General features: G+C 31.6%; 2 protein-coding genes across 4 annotated transcripts in view; both read right to left on the bottom strand.

Moving 5' to 3' along the window:
- The window catches only part of LOC106688542 (glutathione S-transferase 1), a 45,825-nt gene that overhangs the window by 4,536 nt on the left and 20,368 nt on the right, over positions 1 to 20,921 (bottom strand). The window lies entirely within an intron of this gene.
- On the bottom strand, positions 6,677 to 14,304 carry LOC106688367 (V-type proton ATPase subunit C 1-A). Of its 3 annotated transcripts, none has more exons than XM_014432979.2 (3): positions 13,405 to 13,815; positions 11,610 to 11,716; positions 6,677 to 8,298 (listed from the first exon to the last, which is right to left on the bottom strand). In XM_014432979.2, exons 2-3 carry the CDS (start codon positions 11,669 to 11,671, stop codon positions 7,326 to 7,328), a joined length of 1,035 nt encoding a protein of 344 aa, XP_014288465.1. In that variant the 5' UTR covers positions 11,672 to 11,716; positions 13,405 to 13,815; the 3' UTR covers positions 6,677 to 7,325. The 3 variants fall into 3 exon arrangements, with proteins under 3 accessions (XP_014288465.1, XP_014288384.1, XP_014288306.1); XM_014432898.3 differs by lacking the exon at positions 13,405 to 13,815 and adding an exon at positions 13,086 to 13,398; XM_014432820.3 differs by lacking the exon at positions 13,405 to 13,815 and adding an exon at positions 13,837 to 14,304 and having other exon boundaries at positions 6,680 to 8,298.

Genomic DNA, 20,921 nt, shown 5'->3' with positions numbered 1-20,921 from the left:
AATTAAAGTTTTTTAAACAAGAAAGTCTTTCTAAAATCGGAAGATCTGTATTCCTTTAGTTGCATAGGAAGAATTGGTAATATATATTTTAAAACTTTTTTCATGTATTTAATTTTGATTTTTCATTATTTTCAAACTATTACATAGCTTGATTCTCATCCTTTATTTTTCTTCCATAATTTTAATATTCTTGTACTTTTCTGCTGCTCTCCTCTTATATTATTATTTGTTATCTTGTTATTTTCTCTTTGTACTATTTTTATTCTATTAGGATTATTATCTTGACCAAATTATACTTATGTACAGTTGCTATTTTGACCAATTTTGACTTATATTTTATGCAAGTAAATACATCATATGCTTGAATTAGTGAGAGCTCTGGCCCATGTAGAACCTAGGCCTCATGTGCATGTTATAATTAATTTTTTTCTCTCAAACGTTCTCTTTTTGTTAAAAAGAAATTTCATCAAGATGGAAAATTTTCTACAGCAATGTTTTTGAGCATTATAAAAAATAATATTTGAAATAACAAAAAGTTTTTTTTTAAAGTAATAATTTTTTTGCCCCCTATCAAATCATTACTGACATGGGGAGGGAGGGGGAGTTTTGCTACAGATTCCATCCTAATCTATCCATGGTGGGAGGTTCAAGTTTTCATTTTAAAATATAAGTTGACCCCCAAGGCCCGTTACAAACCGACACCGCTGATATTATGAGGTTGCTAAGGAGACGCCATAACCGTCTCAGCAACAGACGCCGCTGATATTCATGGATTTTTTTTTACCGCCGTCTGGTCATTTCTGATAAACGGAGGACTTATAAGGTTACCATCATATTCAAACCATAATCGCGGGCGGCTAAGATTTCATTCTGTAGGACCTCCACTAAATAAAAGTTGACTCTCTCAGGCCGTATTTAAACAGACGCCGCTTCTCAAACGAGAAGGTTGCTAAGGTAGACGTCTTAACTCCCTCTGCTACAGACGGCCCCTATAACATTGAGTTCCCACATTAACCTTGGCTCTATTTATTCTAAATACCTCTAAATCCCCCCTATTGACATCCCTCTCCTGCAAGTTACTTTCCTGTTCCCTCATAGATCTTTTGTTCAAAAGCAACGCAACGTTACTGGTAAGCATCAGTTTTCAAAGAACAGCATGAAATTGTTCTTCAACATTTCACAAGAAGTTGTGAAAGAAACCAGAAGATCAATTGTACATCGTAGTCGGTACGTAGCAGAGTGTCATGGAGTTTGAAAGATTAAAAATTACCTGATTACATATTATGTTTTTTCCATTTATCGGAACCAATTTTAAGTAGGGATCAGAGAATAATATAAGTTTTCATTAATTCTAACCACTGTTAATTGATGAACTTGCTCCGGAAGCAAGTTATTTTCTATAGCAAAAAAAAATTTTAACTTAATGCACATTGGAAAAGTTTCCTAAGAAATCTAAAAATACCCTACAATTTTCATAGGATTCCCCAACATGCCGGGGGAGTATCCCCTAAACTTTACCCTGAAATTTGTTGGAAAACTAACCCCTATAAATAGCGTTTGTAACAATTTTTGGGTATTACAACCTTTCTAGAAGTGCTTTACCACAATTTTTGCAGTTTGAAATCGATGTTCAACTTTCCGGTAAAATTTCTATTTTTCTGAAAGATTGAATAATATCTTTAGGTATTTTTTTAATAAGAATTTTGTTTTAGACAATCTAATGTTTATGTCTAAAACAAAATTATTATTTAAAAAAACTAAAAAACAAAACAAAAACTAAAGCTTATTTGGAAATACGGAACCTAACTGTGAGGACGGACTAGAGAAAATTATACGAAGATTTCAAAAACATATTCTTTAATGATATTATTGTGTCCTGTGACATCAGAAATAATCTTCATCCTGATCTTTACTTTTTTTTCCTCGTAAGAAGTAAAATTTTAAATAAATTCTTCATTGATACATAATAACTTTAATAAGTAAAGACATGAATGGGTGAAGATATTATTTGATGTATCAGAAAAATAGAAATTTTCCCGGAAAGTTGAACATCAATTTCATATTGCAAAACTTATGGCACTTCTATAAAGGTTATAATACCCAAAAATGGTTATAAACACTATTTATAGGGGTTGGTTTTCCAAAAATTTTCAGGGTAAAGTTTAGGGGACACACCCTCAGCAAGTTGGGGAATCCTATAAAAATTGTAGGAAACTTTTCTGTTTGATGAAACAAACCATATATATGAATATATATCTGTTTTATAGAAACAGGTTTCTTTAAAGAAAAAAATAAGATACGTGAAACAAAGGTAATTTAATATCTTCACTATCCCCACTCAGTCTCTTAAGACAGACCGTCCTTCAGTTTTAGCCAGGCAGTGTCCCATTTGTGAAGGTAAATATTTAAACTAATTTCTTCTTTTAATGACAGTTTTTATCAATATGTTATATATGTTACAAAAGTCTTTATTAAATATAAATAGCAAGAAAAAAAATTCAATTAAGAAATCTTTTGCCACATCATATAACTTATGATGGTTCATCCAACTTGTGGGATAAATCGCAAGTTATCTGTATGTTGATGGCCTTGGTAACTGGCATTTACAGGTGTGTATATTTTTGTACTTATATAAACAATTATTGAGTGAATATAATACTGTATATGTTTGTGTAATGTATGCATACATTAAAGCAAAATTGGGAACGACCGTACGCTGGAGTTTTGTACAATTATATCACGCTGAAAACCTCAGTTTTATTAGTGTTATTTTGAAACATAAAACGTATTTAAAGGAATTAAGCCAAATAAAAGTCACATAGATTGATTACATAATTAAATGTTTGAGCTAGTAAGGAACTGTTACAATTCTTAGTGTGTGAATTAATCACCTAAATTAAGAAATTATCAGTAACAGGTATGTGAGTCCTATTAAAAACTATTTATACAATTTTAATGTTATAAGGTCGGGATAAAATATCGGACAGTAAAATTTATGTTGTTTAAAAAGATTATTTATCAATTTTATGCAAACATTTCACTAATTTGCGACAAGTTCAGCGTTTTAATGGACATTTTGTGAAAACATTACTGAAGATAGTGTATGAACCTCATGCACAAAACGGAAAAAAAAAATTTTAAAAAAGATATAATTAATGTTCAATAATTTCTCCTCCAACTTATGAATTTATAAAAATGTATTAACAGTCTTTTAATAAGACGTACTTACCAGTTACTGATATGGATTTCTTTTTAATTTAAAACTTGTGACAGTTCCATGGCAACTCAGAAAGGATTGAGCCTATACGAAAATATTTAATCACGTGATAAATGTAAGCAATCTATGTGCTTTTAATTAAATTACATTTTATTTGGTCTAATTCCTTTAAATATGTTTAATTTTCATAATAAAATTAAATGAAAAATATTACTTAATGCGTACATGCCTATTAATGAAATGGATTTTTTTTAAATTCAGGTGATTATTTCACACAAAAAATTGTAACACCAGGACGAAAATTGACAGATCGTAAAGCAAGAGAAAAATATCGGATAATGTGATAAGTGTAAATAATCAATATGCCTTTTATTCATATTCTAGGGTTCGATATTTGGTCCAGTTCATTTATATATGATTACTTTTTCAAAATAATAATAAATCAAAAATTAAATTTTGAGCGCGATGTAGGCCGGAGTGTGGGAATCTCGAACCACTCTTAAGTACCATGGCAGATTGGTTGATAATCTTTTCTCTCCTTAAAAAACAAAACAAAAAAAACCCTCTGATAACTTAAAATTAATCAATGTTATTTTATTGCTTTAGAATTTGTCAGACTAGTTTATGTGGTTACCCATTTGCTAAAAGGAGATCTACTAAATGTTCTGCTACTTTTAGGGATTTAGGGGATGTTAAATTTCGTGCCCGGTTTATTAAATGTTTAGCGGTGTCGAGTTTATATCGTTTCGAACATTGGCTGTTATAATGTATATACATCTTTCAGAGTGGATAGGTTTTTGCTACCATGTTGTGGAAATCTCGCACTACTGTTAAGTGCCACGGCAGATTGGTTGATAATTTTTCCTCTGATAACTTAAAATTGATGTGCGTCCTAACAAAAGTCAATATTTCATAAATCAAGTTAACAAATTAAAGTTCTATTTTTTATTTACATAGTTGTTTGAGAGTGGTTTAGTTTCTTTTTAAAACAATTTTGATCTCTTTTCTCTCAACTTTATTCTCATTTAACATCCGACGTTTCGACCTCTCAGGTCATTCTCAAGGATTCCTACAAACAGCTCCTTTTAATTACTTTTATAACAAATTTCCTTCCCTTCATACTGATTTCTTTGGTCTTACCTTATTCTGTCTTCATTCCTTTTTTTTTTTTTTTCCTTAAAATTCATTACTGCTGGCTAATTGTTATAAAAGTAATTAAAAGGAGCTGTTTGTAGGAATCCTTGAGAATGACCTGAGAGGTCGAAACGTCGGATGTTAAATGAGAATAAAGTTGAGAGAAAAGAGATCAAAATTGTTTTAAAAAGAAATTAAAGTTCTACAGACAAAAATTTTCAAGTTTCTTTTTCAAAACCCACATTTTCCACAGTCAGATAGGTGTTAAAATTATTTTTTTTGTTTTTTTTTTTATTGTTTTATTTTATTGAAGATAATTGATACAATTTGCCACAAATAAAGAAATTAAGTATTAGAGTTCAAATATTCATTAACACAATATATACAGTGAGCGGAGAACAAAAGAAAAAAAAAAAGAAAAAAAGATAAAAAGGAAAACAAAATATAAATGATAACGACAGTAATAATTGAATTAAAAGAAAAAAAAATAAGAAGAAATGTGTGCTCAGAATGACTCAAATAATAAATAAATTCTTTATTATGAGCAAACTTAAAAATGATTTTAAAAATATGAAAGTTAAAAAAAAATTAATTTACTTGTGTTAATTTTAGTTCATATGGATATTAACAGTAATTGTTTCTTTTGTTTACTATTTTAGTTTACTTTTATTTGATTCTTTTTCAGTTTTTAAATTTTTTTCCCTCTTTTTTATTAGAAGTCAGTCAACTTATGATTTATAGTTTTATTTTATTTGTTAAATTTTTATTTTATATATTCTTTTAATTATTACTGTTTTGTTTTTTATCTTATCAAATTCATAAGTATAGTTATACTTATGATGGTTTATAATTTCATTTTTATTTTTAAAATTGTGTATTTTACTCTAAGGCTCTAAAGCATAATTTTGACACCTATAATATCGATCAGTCACAAGATAAATAAAGAATATTATTTAGGAATTAAATCGAATAAATTTACTTTTAGAAAAGTTTTTTCATATTTTATGTGTGGATCATGAGAAATTCCCTTCTAGCTCTCATGTAATTCTTGTTATCTATATATTCTTACAGTTATAGCTTTGCTTATCTTATTAGTTATGCCAGTAAATTTACTCATGTCCTCTAGTTTTTATCCAAGGATACCTATATTATACATATAATGCAATATATCTTTAAAAAAAAAATTTGGCAATAAAAATTAATATTGCTGCTAAATGCGTAGACTACATTTCAGACCGTAGTTGATCACCTTGAAGTGTTTTTCTGAGGTAATTATGAATGAATTGGGTCATCCGGTTATGAATGGATACGGTGTACTGTTGGTAAATTTTCAACTTTCATGAAGAATATAGATTCTCAATCATTGGTACTAATAACACACACAAAAAAAATATATTTATGTTTTTTTCCCCTTCAAATGATTTAGGGATCTGCCCTTAAAATAGATTTCTTTGTCTATATTTTCCTTAAAAAAATGTTAATCATGTTTTGCAAAAAATAAAATTAATTGGTTTTATATTGAGGTTTTATTTATATTATTTTATTACTACGTTTTATTTAATGTATAAAATTCATATCTAAAATGTTTTATACGCTTTTCCATGAAAAACAAACAAAAACAAAACATGATAATGATGCTATTTTGACATGTAGTTGTAGATTTATATAATTAAAAATGGCCAAAGTTAATAATTACTGTAAAATTGACCAGCTTACTTAAAATTTGGTATCCTAGGTGAAGCCAGAGCGGGTTAAATGTTACCAGTAGATTTTAGGTTTTGTATGTTAAAAAAATAAAACAAAATTTACGTTTCATAGTAAATGTTTTATTTGTTTCTTGATTTAAGTTAAAGGGAATATTAAAATAAGACTTAACTAAATTTCTTCGAGTAAATCACGTTCCATATTTAATAAGTTGAGGTTACTAAAGGATCTTGTCAAACAATCGGGTTGAAAAAAATAATTTTGTCTATTGCTATTATTAATGATTAAAGATCCATAAATTTGTAAGATTATTTATGCACTAGGAAAACACGACTAATCAAAACTTTATTACATTAATACAAAAATGAATCAATTATTCTAAAATAAAAATATTAATTTAACACATATTTATTTTTGTTATGAATGTAATCATTCATCACTATCACGTATTGTCCAAGGTTGTGGCAGATTGTAGTAATTATTGATAAAAAATATTATAAAATTTAAATATAATTTAACGAAAAACTTTTCTTTTTTTTAACGAAAAAAGAGAAAATTATAACAAATAAAAAAAACTTATTAAACATTTTATAGCCCTTCATTTCTAAATTTAAAAAAATTATAAATATGTATTTTTTTTATTTCTAAAAGTGTATTTAGAATACATGAGAAGCAAGTAAAACACTGTCTTGCTAAGCGCCACCCGCATAAGTACCCATCGAATGTATATGTAAGGACTAATACCTGTAATCGACCACTTGTAAATGTTTAACATTTCTGTTATTAGAGTTTTGTGATGTATTAAATAAAATAACGATTTGAACTAGTATTCCGTTTATTTATATTTATAGCTCATACTTATTTAGAAAATAAATTATATAATCTTGGGTTCCCACTTTAAAGATGGCTCTGTGTGGAATATTTTGTTCTAGCAAACAGCGAAATAAATACTGCTTTACTTGTCCATTGTCTACTATGTTTAACCTTCTTATGAGCCTTAGCGTGGATGATAAGAGTGTAGCCATAGTGTAGCAGTTATGATGAATAATTCTGTTTGTTGGGCGAATGTCTGTGCGAAATACACGGCGGATTATAACTAGAAATTATCCTAGATGTAGGTTATAAATTAGTGTTATAGGCCAGCTCTTCTTGAAAATACTTTTGTTTGTGGCTAGAATCTATCTATGATTATAATATATTTTAACAGATTATAAATTTTGATTTTGCCTCATTTTATTTTTATTTTTTTGAGAAACAATGGTATCCGGATTCATTTGAACTCTTGAGGTTCCACCAGGACCTTTATGCATACATAAGGGAAGTAGTCGGAGGTTGTTGCAGTTTGTTCCTGAATCTTTTTTTCTTCTTTGTTTTCCTCGTTTGGTAGCGAACCATCCAAATAAGCAAATTCTTTGAACATTAAATCGCGAAGTTTCTTAATATTCTTCTTAGGCATAACCATAATGATACCGAGGAAATTGACTGGTAGTCCGTAGCGAAGAACGCATTCAACAATGATACGCATCGTCTTGATATGCAAATAAGATATGTAGCACTCGCTGAAGTTGATCTTGAGGGCTCGGACGAGGGGACCTATGAGGGTCACTTTTTTCTGCCTGAGATTGGACAAGCGGCCCCGTTCCTCCTCGATCCTGTTATTGTCGAAAATGAAGTCCTTGACGAAGAACCTCATCTCGTTGGCCTTCTCCTTGAAATGGCCCAGATGGCGCTTGAACAGCGTGACGTTGAACAGTCCATACTCGCAGTCTTCGAAAAGGAGGTTTGACGATCGAGGAACTACTTCATTATCCAACCTCTCGTAGGAGCTGTACCAATCGTTGTAGCTGGTCTTGGGAACAACTACGAGGACAGTGATGAGGTGCTCTGAGTTGAGGACGAAGTCTTCTCTCTTCACGAACTCGGACACATTTCTGGTGAGAAGGGGGCCTTTCTCATAGCGCTCCATTGTGGCGAGTTCTGTCCTCGCTGAGATGTATTCACTATGGAGGGATTTAGTTTCCAAGTCTATACTGGCCATTTGTCTCTCAATTTGTTCTTCTATGCCTTTCATCGTCTGCCTTATGGGGTACTTGGACAGATCCCATTTGAACTTGAGCAAAAATTCTGGTGGTGGAGTGCCGTTTACGACCAAGTATTCTTCCATTTGGTCTATTTTCAATTCTAGTACGTCGGTTAATGCTTGAATGATCTTAGAGGTCACAGATTCTACGGTACTTTCTAATCTGTGCAACAGATTGTGAATGAGTTGATGCTACAAGCTCTATACAATTGTAGAAGAAATCATTTTATAACTTAAGAACTTCTAGTATTAGAACTATTAGAACTCGAAGAGTTTTGCAATTTCCACCCCTAATAAGTTTGAAAATATTCGTTCAAATATATTTGGCAAACATTTATGTCTTTTTCCTTAGTTCTATTAGTCCCCCAAAGAGTTCTAATACTTATTCTAAATAACCAAAGTTTTAAAGCTGACAGCAAAAAAAGATGTGCTGGAAGATCACTGATTGACCATCTTCCATTTATCAAAAAAGTTATAGATTTTTGGTCGCCGTATCTTTGAATTACATCTTTCATTCAACAGAAATATTACTTAAAATCATTGAGAACTCTAGAACTCTTAGGGGGGCTACAACTCTGAGAAAATTTCATAAATTTAGAGGAAGGGGGAAAACTCCACAGAAGTGATGCATCATTATAACCGAGAAACCATCATTAGTAGCAGAATAAGTAATAACTCAAATCATTACTAAAACAGTTTATAATAAATTACTAGTAGTAACCGAGTTTTGAAACTATAATCTACCATATTATGATTTTTTGCAGAGACCAATATTATTAATTCAAAATTAAGTCGGAGTCGGGAGGTTAACCCCCTCCACCCCCAACAATTTAGAAGCTCAAAAAGTCAGAACATTTGAGAACCTACTTCAAACTGTGAAAATTGAGCTAAAATATTTCTCATGTACTAAAAATTGCTTAAATTGAGAGATCAGGTTCCAAAAAATGGATAGGAAAAATTTTAATCCTCTCCAGATCAGTGATAAATTATGGAATCTGGTTAAAATATATGAGAAATTTTAGATTTGATGGTAAGAAGGTTTTAAGTTAGTACTTTGAAAGCACAAAGTAAGAAATGGACTTAGATGTTGTACCAACTAAGTAGTGAAGGTAGAAGGTAGTCAAGAAATAACAAGGGGAGGCTAAGTTAGATCACCGATCTCAATGAAACTATTTGTGCTGATAATAACTTAAGAAATATACTATAAAGTTAATATCACAACTTTAAATACGAATTTTTATAATAAATAGAAAGATACATTTTTTTAATAAAAATTTTTCCTTTCTGGTACCTCTGATTTTTTTTTCGTAAATCATAAAAAATCGATAACTTCAATACGACTCCACCAATCTACACGAAAATTATGAGTGGTCCAGGGTCATCTAAACTGCAACAAATAGTCCAGACCAGACATATGTAAAAAAAAATTAAAACCTGAGACTTAGAATAAAACTTTTGAGAAGTTTTTCTTCATAAAAAAGGAATTAATTTTAAAAAATCGATATATGCTAATAGAGTGAGAAAAAGCTAAAAAGTTATATTAACTCTGCATTGGAGTGTGAGGAGTTTTTTCGTGAACGAAGAACATCAGCAGAAGATAAATATCCTCCGAAAATTCATAATTTTTTATTTAAATGAAAATTCGTATTATGAAGTGGGTAACTCTGTGGTAAGGCTCTGTGCTACTCTGATGACCCGGGTTCAAGTTCAAATTCGGCTGTTTGCAGATAATGTTTTTTTTTTTTGGGCCAAAAACTCCCATTGGAGTCCTATACTGCCTAACCATGGTTAAGGGTCAAAGATCTTCATTTTGTGGGACCGCCACTCAATGAAAAAAGTCAACGTCCCAGGCCGGATTCGAACCGGCACCGCCAATAGACATCAAAAATTGGTAAGACTGTGTCTTAACCACTGAGCTATGGGCGGCCCAGATAATTATTTTCTATCTCACTGTAGCCGTGTAGCTCTGTAGGTTCGGGAACTCTTTTAAGTCCACCCTGCCGCATTAAGTGCATACTTTTAATTGGTTAAAAATCTGGCGTGAATCTGGACAAAATGTCTCCTAGCACAACCGTTGGTCTAGTAACAGTACTTCCTTACAGAGTAATGCTCTCCTGACCCTCCATGGGTTGTAGCGGTACAGATTTATTTTTTTTATTAAATGACAAATTCTTATTTTAGGTTTTCATGTTCCTAAGGGTTGTATTATCGGTTCCATCCTCTAACCCATCCTTGGTTCCAACCAATCCTAACCCTATTCTCACCACGTATGCCAATGACACATGTGTGCTCGCAGTTAATAATAACCCTTTTATTGCATCCCAAACTCTCCAGTCCTATATCAAAATCCTCGAAGAATGGTGCCGAAATAGGAGGATGAAAATAAATCCCATCGAATGACCTTTACTCTTCGTCGCAAACCTGCCGACTGCCCTACAGTATGTTGCTCTTACATCTGTAGAACAGATCCGCTACCTTGTACTACATTTGGACAAACGCCTAACTTGGAATCCTCACACAAGATTGAAAAGACAGGAAACTGCACGTCGATTCCGACTATTCTAGACAAACGGTCTAAACTTCCAATTCATTGCAAAAGACTGATCTACATGACTGCAATAAGGCCTATCTGGACATGCGGAGTTGGGCTTTGGGGCTCCACTGAACCTTCGAATTCCTCATATCCAATCCTTAAAATCCAAAATTCTTCGGAAAATCCTCAATGCGTCTTACTTTGCCACAAATAAAATCATGCATAAATACCTTAATGTTCCTTATGTAACTATAGGATCTAGCCCGAACCAGATAACAATCCTTCCATTATAAACTCCTTAACCACTCATTAGTTTCTAACCTTTCTTCCTCTTTCATTCCTGACAATCCTCCGAGGCGCTTGAAAACAAGATGGCCTCCAGACCGTATTTTATAAAAATGTTTTTAGAGTGCTACCAATTACCATTCTCAACATACCTGATTCTTACCGTTATGATCTTACTTCAAATTTACTTGTTGTATTTTATGTACAGTTGTAAATAACAATAAATAAATTAAAAAAAAAAACAAACGAACCAACGTTTTAAAACCTCATTTTACAAATTATACAAGTGTTTATTTAATTAAATTACTCATTGCACAGTGGTCTTGTATAAAATAAAATATTACACGGTGATCACTAAAACCTTTTTTATATAATGGGGAGATATTATTTGTTTTTCTCAGCTCCTTGGACGTATAGGCAAGAACCTTCGGGACATGTCTAATATTTTTCGATCTAGTATTACAAGAAAATGTTTCATGAAAATCGGTGATTCCGCGTATATCACCTCCCCTTGTGAGCCTAATAATTGGCACAATTGACTCCAAATAAATAACCAAAATAGTAGTTTCGTTGTGGGTTGAACCAAGTTCAAATTCTATCTTTTCAGAACCGACGGAAAATGTATGTTATTGGTTAAAATGAAAACCATGGTTTACCTCTCTAGATCTACGGAAGCCGTGAGCATATGGTCAAGAGTTCCTACTCTCAAATCGGGCATCGGGAACAGGAAACATTCACAAAATTTCTTTGATATTGCATTCACCTTTAACAAAAAATATAAATATCTTAAACGCTAGTGACGTTTAGTTCAATTTCATCTGATCTTTTGATTTTTTTTTGTATAAATTCAGAAGGAAGCTAAACAAAACTTAAATGGAATGGATTTTTTTTTTGTAGGTAAATTTGAGTAGTTTTTACTGTCATCAAATCTAGTCAATATTAAACTTTATCGTTATCATCAGAAAGATAAAAAAAAATTGTAATTCCAACGATTCCAAAACGTTTGAATTTGTATGCAAGTATACACAAGTTAATTAAGCATTTAAGATGATACAGAAAAATATGCAAACAAATTCACTCTCTCGACTAGTGAAAACTTGTTTTCGTTGATTTCGTTTCCTCAAACTGCCTAGAAAAAATTCTTCAAGAGAATAGAGAAAACATAGAAGAAAAATTATAAGAGTAGTACGGTTTTTATAAAAATGTCTGTAACAATATTATAAAATTATGTAGATACATTGCTGGGAGCGGGGTTGCTCAGTGGGTAAGGCATTGTGCTGGTACCCACTCCAAGGACCCGAATCCGAATCGGGCAGTGAAAAACAATTATTTATTCTGTTACTGTAGCAGTGAGTCAACCCTGTGGGTCGGAAGTCGAGGTCTACCAAGCCTCAACAAGTGAGGAAATAATCTGGCGGCTAAGCGTGATCATAAACAAATCATTTCTTAGCACAACTGATGTTCAAGGGATAGTACTTCATTACAATGTAACGCACCCACGACCCTTCATTGTACCTATAAATACCTAGCAAGTTTTGTAATTGCTTTTTCCATACGAATTCTATGTGGATAGACATTGATAGAACATAGACTGTTAGGTGGGGATCTACTTTATTAAAAGTGTGCAGAGTAACTCACGCTGTGTATGTAAGTAATTTAGAAATGGTAATGTTTCTTGAAATAAACTTTAGAAGCATTGCCGTCTGAAACACGAGTATGGGGGGAGGGGGTGGCAACGGGGTAGCCTTGATCTGCCTTAACTCGACGAGGGCAGATGGGACCTCAAAGATACATCAAATGAAAAAAAAACTACTACTCAAACAGCTATGCGTTTATAAAACTATTCGTTGTTTTGTCTAATATCATAATTTCAATATTTTTATCCATAATTTTTACTATTATGTTATGGAAGATGTATAGAGCATGAAAAAGGAATTTTAATGTTTGTCGAACAGCCCTACTGACTTATTTACACGTGCCATATTTCTGTCCTAAGTCCTCCTATACAGGAGGGGGTGGCATATCCTAATAACCTTCAAATGTGATGCCAAAAATTGGAAGGGGGAGTTGCCAAAAGTTGGTCCCGCCCTCGGGGCTCGAAGTTAATAATGTCCATTGTAAACTAAACTTACTGAAGACAGCAGGTGATTAGCTCTTACTCCTATACGTCGCCCCTGGAGTTCACAATCACAAACCTTTCACAAGATTCACCTTTTTTCTTTACTTTTCTTAGCAGCGTATCTCCTGCATTCCTTCCAAGCTTCAATATGTTTTGATGTTACCTTCATCATTGAGATGCTTGTTCAATTTTTTCGTCTAATAACACTGCTCAGAATATATATAACTTTATTCGCTATTAACTAGAACACAACCACCAAGCTGCCAACAGACGATTTAGACCTATCTATAAATCTGAAATCTTTAATTAGAGCCAAACCAAAACAACCTAACCTTTCCTTCATGGTATCGCTTGTTGCTAGGAAAGTTTATGGATTTTCTTCACTAAGCGCCGTATAACATTTATCGCTTCGCATGTCCAATACAAGAAAACACTTTCTAAACATCTTGAACTGGCGGAGGGAGGGAAATTTGATATCATTATGTAATACTAAAATGCACATCATTAGTCAATCATTAATTCTTAGTAAGTTGCATCGTGTTCAAGTATTGTTACAAAACCGGACATAATACCTATCAGGTTATAATATACCAATTCGATCATACAAAGAGATACATCAAAATTTCCTGAATAGGAGTTCCGACACATCGATCAATGAGGTCGTGTTTTGGTCAGAATCGGTTAATCCGCAGTTCTAAACCTCTGGTTACCGTATCTTATAAACACCTGGTTATTTCAATTGTAGGAACAGACTAATTCCTCACCTTCAACCAATTCTCATCGAGCCTGTCTTTTTTCCCGGAGCTTGGAAGGCCGATCAGCCAATATTCGAAACTGTGTGCTTCTCCCTGAGCACCCGTTTGTGTCATCTCATCCGTTCAATTTCATAAAATAGTTCTCTTTTAATCCAAATCTTAAACGGTATGATAACCTAACTAGGAACATGTGCGTAAGATCTCTCAACGTTCTCCCTTCCATATGGTTACGCTGGGTTGAGCGGATAAAATCCATATTTTTAAAAACGATCATACGAAAAATGATTACTATAATTTAGATTAAGGGCTCTTATCAATGTGTAAAAGTGCTCGAAGCTTATCATTTAACTCACTGTCCATGCTACTGATAACGCCGGAGGAAGCAATTATCACCATGACTACTATAAATTATATTCTATCAATGGGCTTGTTCCAACACGAATCAATACTATTGTCGATCCTTATCGGACATCGCGTTCCCTCTTCCAATGTTTGTAATATCGTCATTCGTCTGACCTCCCCCCCTCCCAAAGTTTACAATAGCCTCTATCGTACTCCATCCTCCCTCCTCCAATATCGTATTGGTTCCATCAGTTTTAAAATAGAAAATTTGGAAAATACGAGTAAAAACTAACTTGAAATCACAGAACCTCTTATAGTATAATGGTGCATCACAATGGGAGAACATTTTAAAATTACAGTTATTAGGTTGAAAACCCTTATTTTGTTATAAGATTTGTTCAGACACGATTCAAAACTACCATAAAACTGACGAACGCATGCACTGTACGATTTTCCGTTAAAATCCTGCACCACAAATGCGGTTGGCAGTTTGATGATAGTAGTGAACTTGGGCGTCGTTCTGACTCTAAAAAGGGCACTAGGAAAGTTTCGTACTAAAACTTTATTATGATTTTTTTTTCTTTTCAAAATAAACTTCTTCTTCCTGCTAAACCTAGTCTTCAAAGTAACGCCGGCACGTTTCTTCTGCAATTTGGGGACATTCGACGTCACAGGCCCACGAAAGGTACTCATCGCTTGTGAAATGTCTCCCTTTCAGCCTGTTATTCTTCTGAGAGAAAACTGCGGAGTCGCAGGGATCTCTAGCTCTGGAGAGGAGGCAGTATTTTATTGCTGGACAAATATTCTGTGCGAACGATGCAATGGACTATTTTTTTTTTTTTTTTTGGCCAAGACTCCTATTGGAGTCCTATACTACCTAACCATACCATGGTTGGGGGTCAAAGTTCTTCATTTTGTGGGACCTCCACTCAATGAAAAAAGTCAACGTCCCAGGCCGGATTCGAACCGGGACCGCCAATAGACATCAAAATTGGTGAGACTGTGTCTTAACCACTGAGCTACGGGCGGCCCGCAATGGAGCATTACATGTTCGGCCGGTTTCGGGAGAGCTAGGACCAATGTAAAGACAATCCTGGATGTACCGCATCTTACGACAGTTCACTGCGTTTCTAGCACCACTCCAGAGCACCCCTCACCATTACGTTTAAACAGTTAAGAGAGTATCCTCATCTTCAAACAGTTACACTTCACTGAGTGTCTTCACTCACACTGACCTCAGAGTCAGAGATGGGACATCACAGCAGTACAAAGATTTTATACTACAAGCACAACGAAACTGACACTAATCCAGCTTTTATTAAATAGGTAATCATAAATATTTAATTAACATATTATTATAAACTTCAAATTGCTAACAATGATTTAGTATAACTAAAGTTATAAAACATTTCCTCCCTGAAACTTTTTAAAGGTAAGCTGAACATGTGTGAGGATTTGGAAAACATATATACCCTCGTTTTAATTAAATTTTCTATAATAGATTACCCCTGTGGCTACTAACTCCAAGGACACGAGTTTGAATCCGGCTGGGCAAAAATTGTTTTCTGCTACACTGTAGCCGTGAGACAACTCCTGTCGGTTTTGGAGCATTCTTGGAGTCCACCCAGCCTCCTAAATTGGGTAAACATTTGACGGTCGAGCGTGATTCTGACAAAATCACCTCCTTGCACAACCGTTGTTCTAATAACAGTACTCCTTTACAAAGTCCTGAACCCCTGACCCTTCATGGGTTTTAGCAATACAGATTATAATATACTACTACCTCATTCTAGACAGAGTGAGAAGAGCAAAATTTAATCAGTGTGTCGACCTCGAACTAAAATAAATCTCCCCAGACTAGATTCGAATCAGCATTTGAGAATGCTAAACTTCTTATTTGAGAATGCTAAAGTTGCCACATCTGGAAGCAAGACCAATACGGTCTCATTAAATTGTTTAAATAATTGTTACACATTTTTTTATTAAACTAGGACCAACCCCCATTCTACATATTATACATCTGTTCATTTAATTGTATTACTCGTCGCTCAAATTATTATTATTATTATTGGCGCGACAGACCATAGAGGTCCGTCCAAAGCCTCTAATATTGCATTAAAGTGTATTTCATAAATTGAACTTATGTTATTTTTTTTTAAACATCATTTGAAGTTCTTTTGAAGACTACTTTATAACGTTTAATCAATTAAGTAATCATAAAAGCATTATTGGTTTATTCTATGAGATAACGATGTTGCTTCAACAATTTGATTTGTTGTTAGCAACGTCAATTATGTTGGTAGTGAAGACATCGATTAATGTCCAATTGAATATCGAATTTCTGTCAGCGAACCTAAAGGGATTATTTTGGGACAGCTTAATTCCTTTATGCCTTCAACATTTCAATATTGGTATTCGTACCAGAGTGCTGATTTATAAAAGATAGATTTATAGTAGTTTTATAAAGTTTATTTTTTTTCTAAGAAATTAATCTCAATACACACAAAAGAAAAAAAAATATTAAAAACTAAATTAGTTCATCAATTAATTTAAATAACCGTTATCACATTCTTGATTTAATTTATCCCCAATTTCGGCATCGACGGAAAAAAAATATTTTTTTTTTAGTCCAGCTCAGTCTATTTATTTCTCTATTATAAAAAATATAAATATATTGCTTTTAGCGTATAATTTTTTTAATATAACATCACCCAATCAGCATACAATTACCGGTCTCCTGCAAGGATCATCCTTAAGTCCATATTATTCAATTTATTCATAAAAAAAACTATACGAAATTCAAAATCAATATATAATATAATATAGCCCTCTTGATGATATAATGTATACTCTTCATTTACCGAATTATGACAATTATTAATAGGCTAAAAGAAACTTTCAGAAAAACATCTAAGTACCTTAAAAGTAAAATTTAAACACTGAAAAAACAGAAGCAATAATTTTCACAAAACGACACTTACTTCTCTTAATCTCAGTTTTAAATAATCTCCTGTCCATTTCGTCTGTCCACGACAGACAAAAAAAAGTTATCAAACCCGAGGAAAATAAATACAAAACTATTATTATTTACATATTTTAATAAAAAATCAAAACTAGGCCCAAAAAAATAAATTGATACTTTACAGATCAGTACTAAGATCTTTCGTATGCACATGCATATTCTTATGTAACCGATTTGAAAATCTACAAGTATTCCAAATCAAAAGTCTAATACTAAAAAAACTATTCATATTACACAAGAATAACTAAGATGCATTCAAAACTAAATATAAACTCCATACAAGAACACATGTGCACATTGACTCAAAACTTAATGTTGCCCTGACTTTGAACTGTTCACGAACATAAATAAACATATATTGTTGTAAAATTCATCAGTAATGATATGTATTTTATTTTATTTCAAAACTATTTTGTGTTTTTCTTAATTTTGGGGTAAAGCACTGTGCTCAATTTTTTTTTTTTTCCATTTCCTTTATGTGTTTTTTAACAAAGTGTAGTTAATATGATTAAATAAATATATTTAAAAATAATTAAATAAATAGCTTATAAGTTGCAAAGTAATATGAACTGAATAAGGTTAAGGTCATAGTCTAAAGCTATGTCATAGTCATTGTGCAGGCTAATATTCATAAAAGAAAAACTTTTAAAAATAAAATAAAAATTATAGGGCTCTAATTCTATCATAGTTTAGTTTAGTTATGGCTGGGATATATTATTAATAGAGCTATATATGTATCAGCTTTTCTATACAGATAGAATAAAGTCGATATCAATTCTCTCTTCTGTGACCCGGAATACTCCCGACCTGGAAGATCTATTACCATGTGTAAATAAATTCTAAAACAGAACACCTTTCACACACAATCTAGGTGCAAGAAATAGCGGTACAGCCTAGAAGTGTAGTGCAAGAGATTGTACAAGTTGCTTAGAGAGCAGACTATACATTCTCTCATTAGTCTCCCAGTCGGCTGCACGACTCTCTGTGGTCGGCTAACGGGTCAGCATCTCTCAATCCCGTCTTCGGAAGGAGAATGTAGATCGGGCATGATCAGGAACTACTTCAATGACCATCAACACCCGTCTGCTATTAACTTAATACTCAGAACTTAAAATTGGTATACATAAAAAGACATTTTCGTTCAAATCGATTCTATAAAGTGGCAATTATAGAATCGATTTTATACATTTTTAGTATTCACTCAAAAACGGCTCCAAATATTTTAATTGAATTCGGTATATCAATGTATAATTAGACTGTCTTTAATATTAGCTTGGTATTATCCTCATTAAAATTTTATAATTAGGCTTAAATGCAAAATTTAGAAAAATCTTGCTCTAAAATAACTTAAATTTAGTTTATTATAAATAATTAACCATTCCTCATTGTTATTAGTAATAGTACAAGAGCCAATAAAGAGAACGTTTAAATTTTGTATAAATTGTCAAAATCAATGCGTCTGCTAAGGATAAGTAGGGAGATTAAAAAATTAAATTTTTCATTCCGAGCTCTATATCATTAAAATTACCAACAGCACCAGAAAACTTAAGAGAACATTATTTAAAGTAGAGTAAATTGTCTAAAATATTAACCCTAATAGAGCTATTTAAGTTCAATAGTTCCCGAAATATAGCTTTTTAAAAAGCAACATTTCATAAAAAATGCACTGAAAAATCAGTAGTTAATGAATCTATTATAAGAAATCTATATCACAAAAACTATTTAACAAATGCCTATTAGAACTCAAATTAAAGCTACTTTAATGTACTATGAAGGAGTTTTTAACACATATTCGCAGGAGTAATATTCTTCATAATATTTGCTAAAATAGAAAGATTTATAGTTGTTCGGACAAATTTTATGTGAAAAAATTCATATTCATTTGCCTATATCATAGAAACTACTAAGTCTAATAGTTTCGGAGATATTTTTTTTCATAAAGATATCAACATTTTGTGAATTGATTTTGAAATAGGTCCAATGGGTTTTCGATTTCGTGAGTATGATAACGTTTTCTTGTCACCATATCTATATCTATTAAATAGTATTTTAGAAAATTAACTCCATAAAATTATGGACAGTATTTTAAATATTGATATTAAGACTAAATTAATAAAATCATTCATAGTAGTTTAAATATTGATTCAATAACAATTTATCATTGAATAAATTTAGAGTGAAATTTCAATTTTAGTGTTAAATTTTTATATTTCTATCCTATTGTTGCAAAAGAAAAATGTTGAAATTTGGCAATGAGAAATATTATCAAAAGTACTTTTCTGATAACTGTTGAAATTAGAGGTAGTTAATCTAGCAACTCAAAAATTAATAACAGAAAGTATTGACACAGTCAATAAAATAAAAATATTAATTTGTTCTAAATTAATTTTAACTCAAAGTAGCGTAGTATGTGAAAATTGAGTGATGCACATATCAACCAGATTTTTAATGTTACTAGAATTTAAAAAAATAATAATAAATTCTGGATTTTCATTTTAGGAAGTTTGATTATATTAATTTCTATAATTTTAGAGGTTAAAAAACTTCTAAAGATGAATATAATCTATTTTATATTTTTCTTGATTGTTAAAAAATGTTTCGGGACGATATAAAATATATACATATATATTCTCGACACGAATAGGCAATAAAAATGTAATTATTGGTTCAGGATAATTTCCCCTCCATCGACAGATATAAATCTTGTATTACAGTCATCAAGCATTGTACGAGTGGCATTGTATGCACATGTTTGATAACGTGGCTTTGTTGTCGCTTTTAGAGCGGAAATTCCTATCGCAATGAAGCCCAGGCCCGGATAGGAATAGTTTTCAGAAACTGATGACAGCATATAAAAAAAATATTTTTAGTTCTTAGTAGAAAAAATTTCAGATAGAGTACTAGTATCTCAAAAATTCATGATACAGTTAATAAGAAGCATTGGAAAAAATAAACTACTTTAACAAACAGGAAAAATTACCATACTAGAGATGTAGTGCTAATTTGCAACATGATATATTTTTTATTATTATTTTAATAATAATTATAAAATTCTTTATTTATCCTGGGATTGATCCCTTTAGAATAATATTACAAGTGTAAGAATAAGGCTACAGAAAATACAAAATTTTCAAAATAAAAATGATATTATAAACAATAATAAGTATTATTGTAATTATGAATTTGATAAGATAAAAAATAAACAATAATAATTAACAGAATATATAAATAAAAATATAACAAATAAAATAAAACTATATATATTAAGGTAACAAACTTCTAACAAAAAATAAAAAAGGATCAAATACAAGTAGACTAAAAATAATAAAGAAAAGTTACAATCACTGTTCATATACATATTTACAAGTTTAAAAAAAAAATCAGAATAATCAAATACAGAAGATAAATAAATAAATCAACATAAAAGGTAATGAAAAAAAAATGTCTATGAATAAATCGTTAGCTTACAGGTGAAATACATAAAGTCAATATTTTCTGGTTTTGAGTTATTTGCTTTTTCAGTCTAAAATGTTAAAAATATTATACTCCAAAAAATTACTATTTCCATAATATCAAAAAAAAAAAAAAATTATCATAAAATATCTCAAATATTCTATTTTAATTTATTTTGCAATTTCGAAATTTAAAAATAACAAGCATTTCCTGCATTTAACCTCGATTTTATTTCCTCATCAATTTCGTTTTTTTTATAGTTACCGTAGAACCTAAA

The sequence above is a fragment of the Halyomorpha halys genome, unplaced genomic scaffold (assembly GCF_000696795.3).
Source record: "Halyomorpha halys isolate HHAL.00 unplaced genomic scaffold, Hhal_1.1 Scaffold4.1, whole genome shotgun sequence".
Taxonomy (NCBI): domain Eukaryota; kingdom Metazoa; phylum Arthropoda; class Insecta; order Hemiptera; family Pentatomidae; genus Halyomorpha; species Halyomorpha halys.
This window is presented reverse-complemented; position numbering and strand designations above follow the sequence as displayed.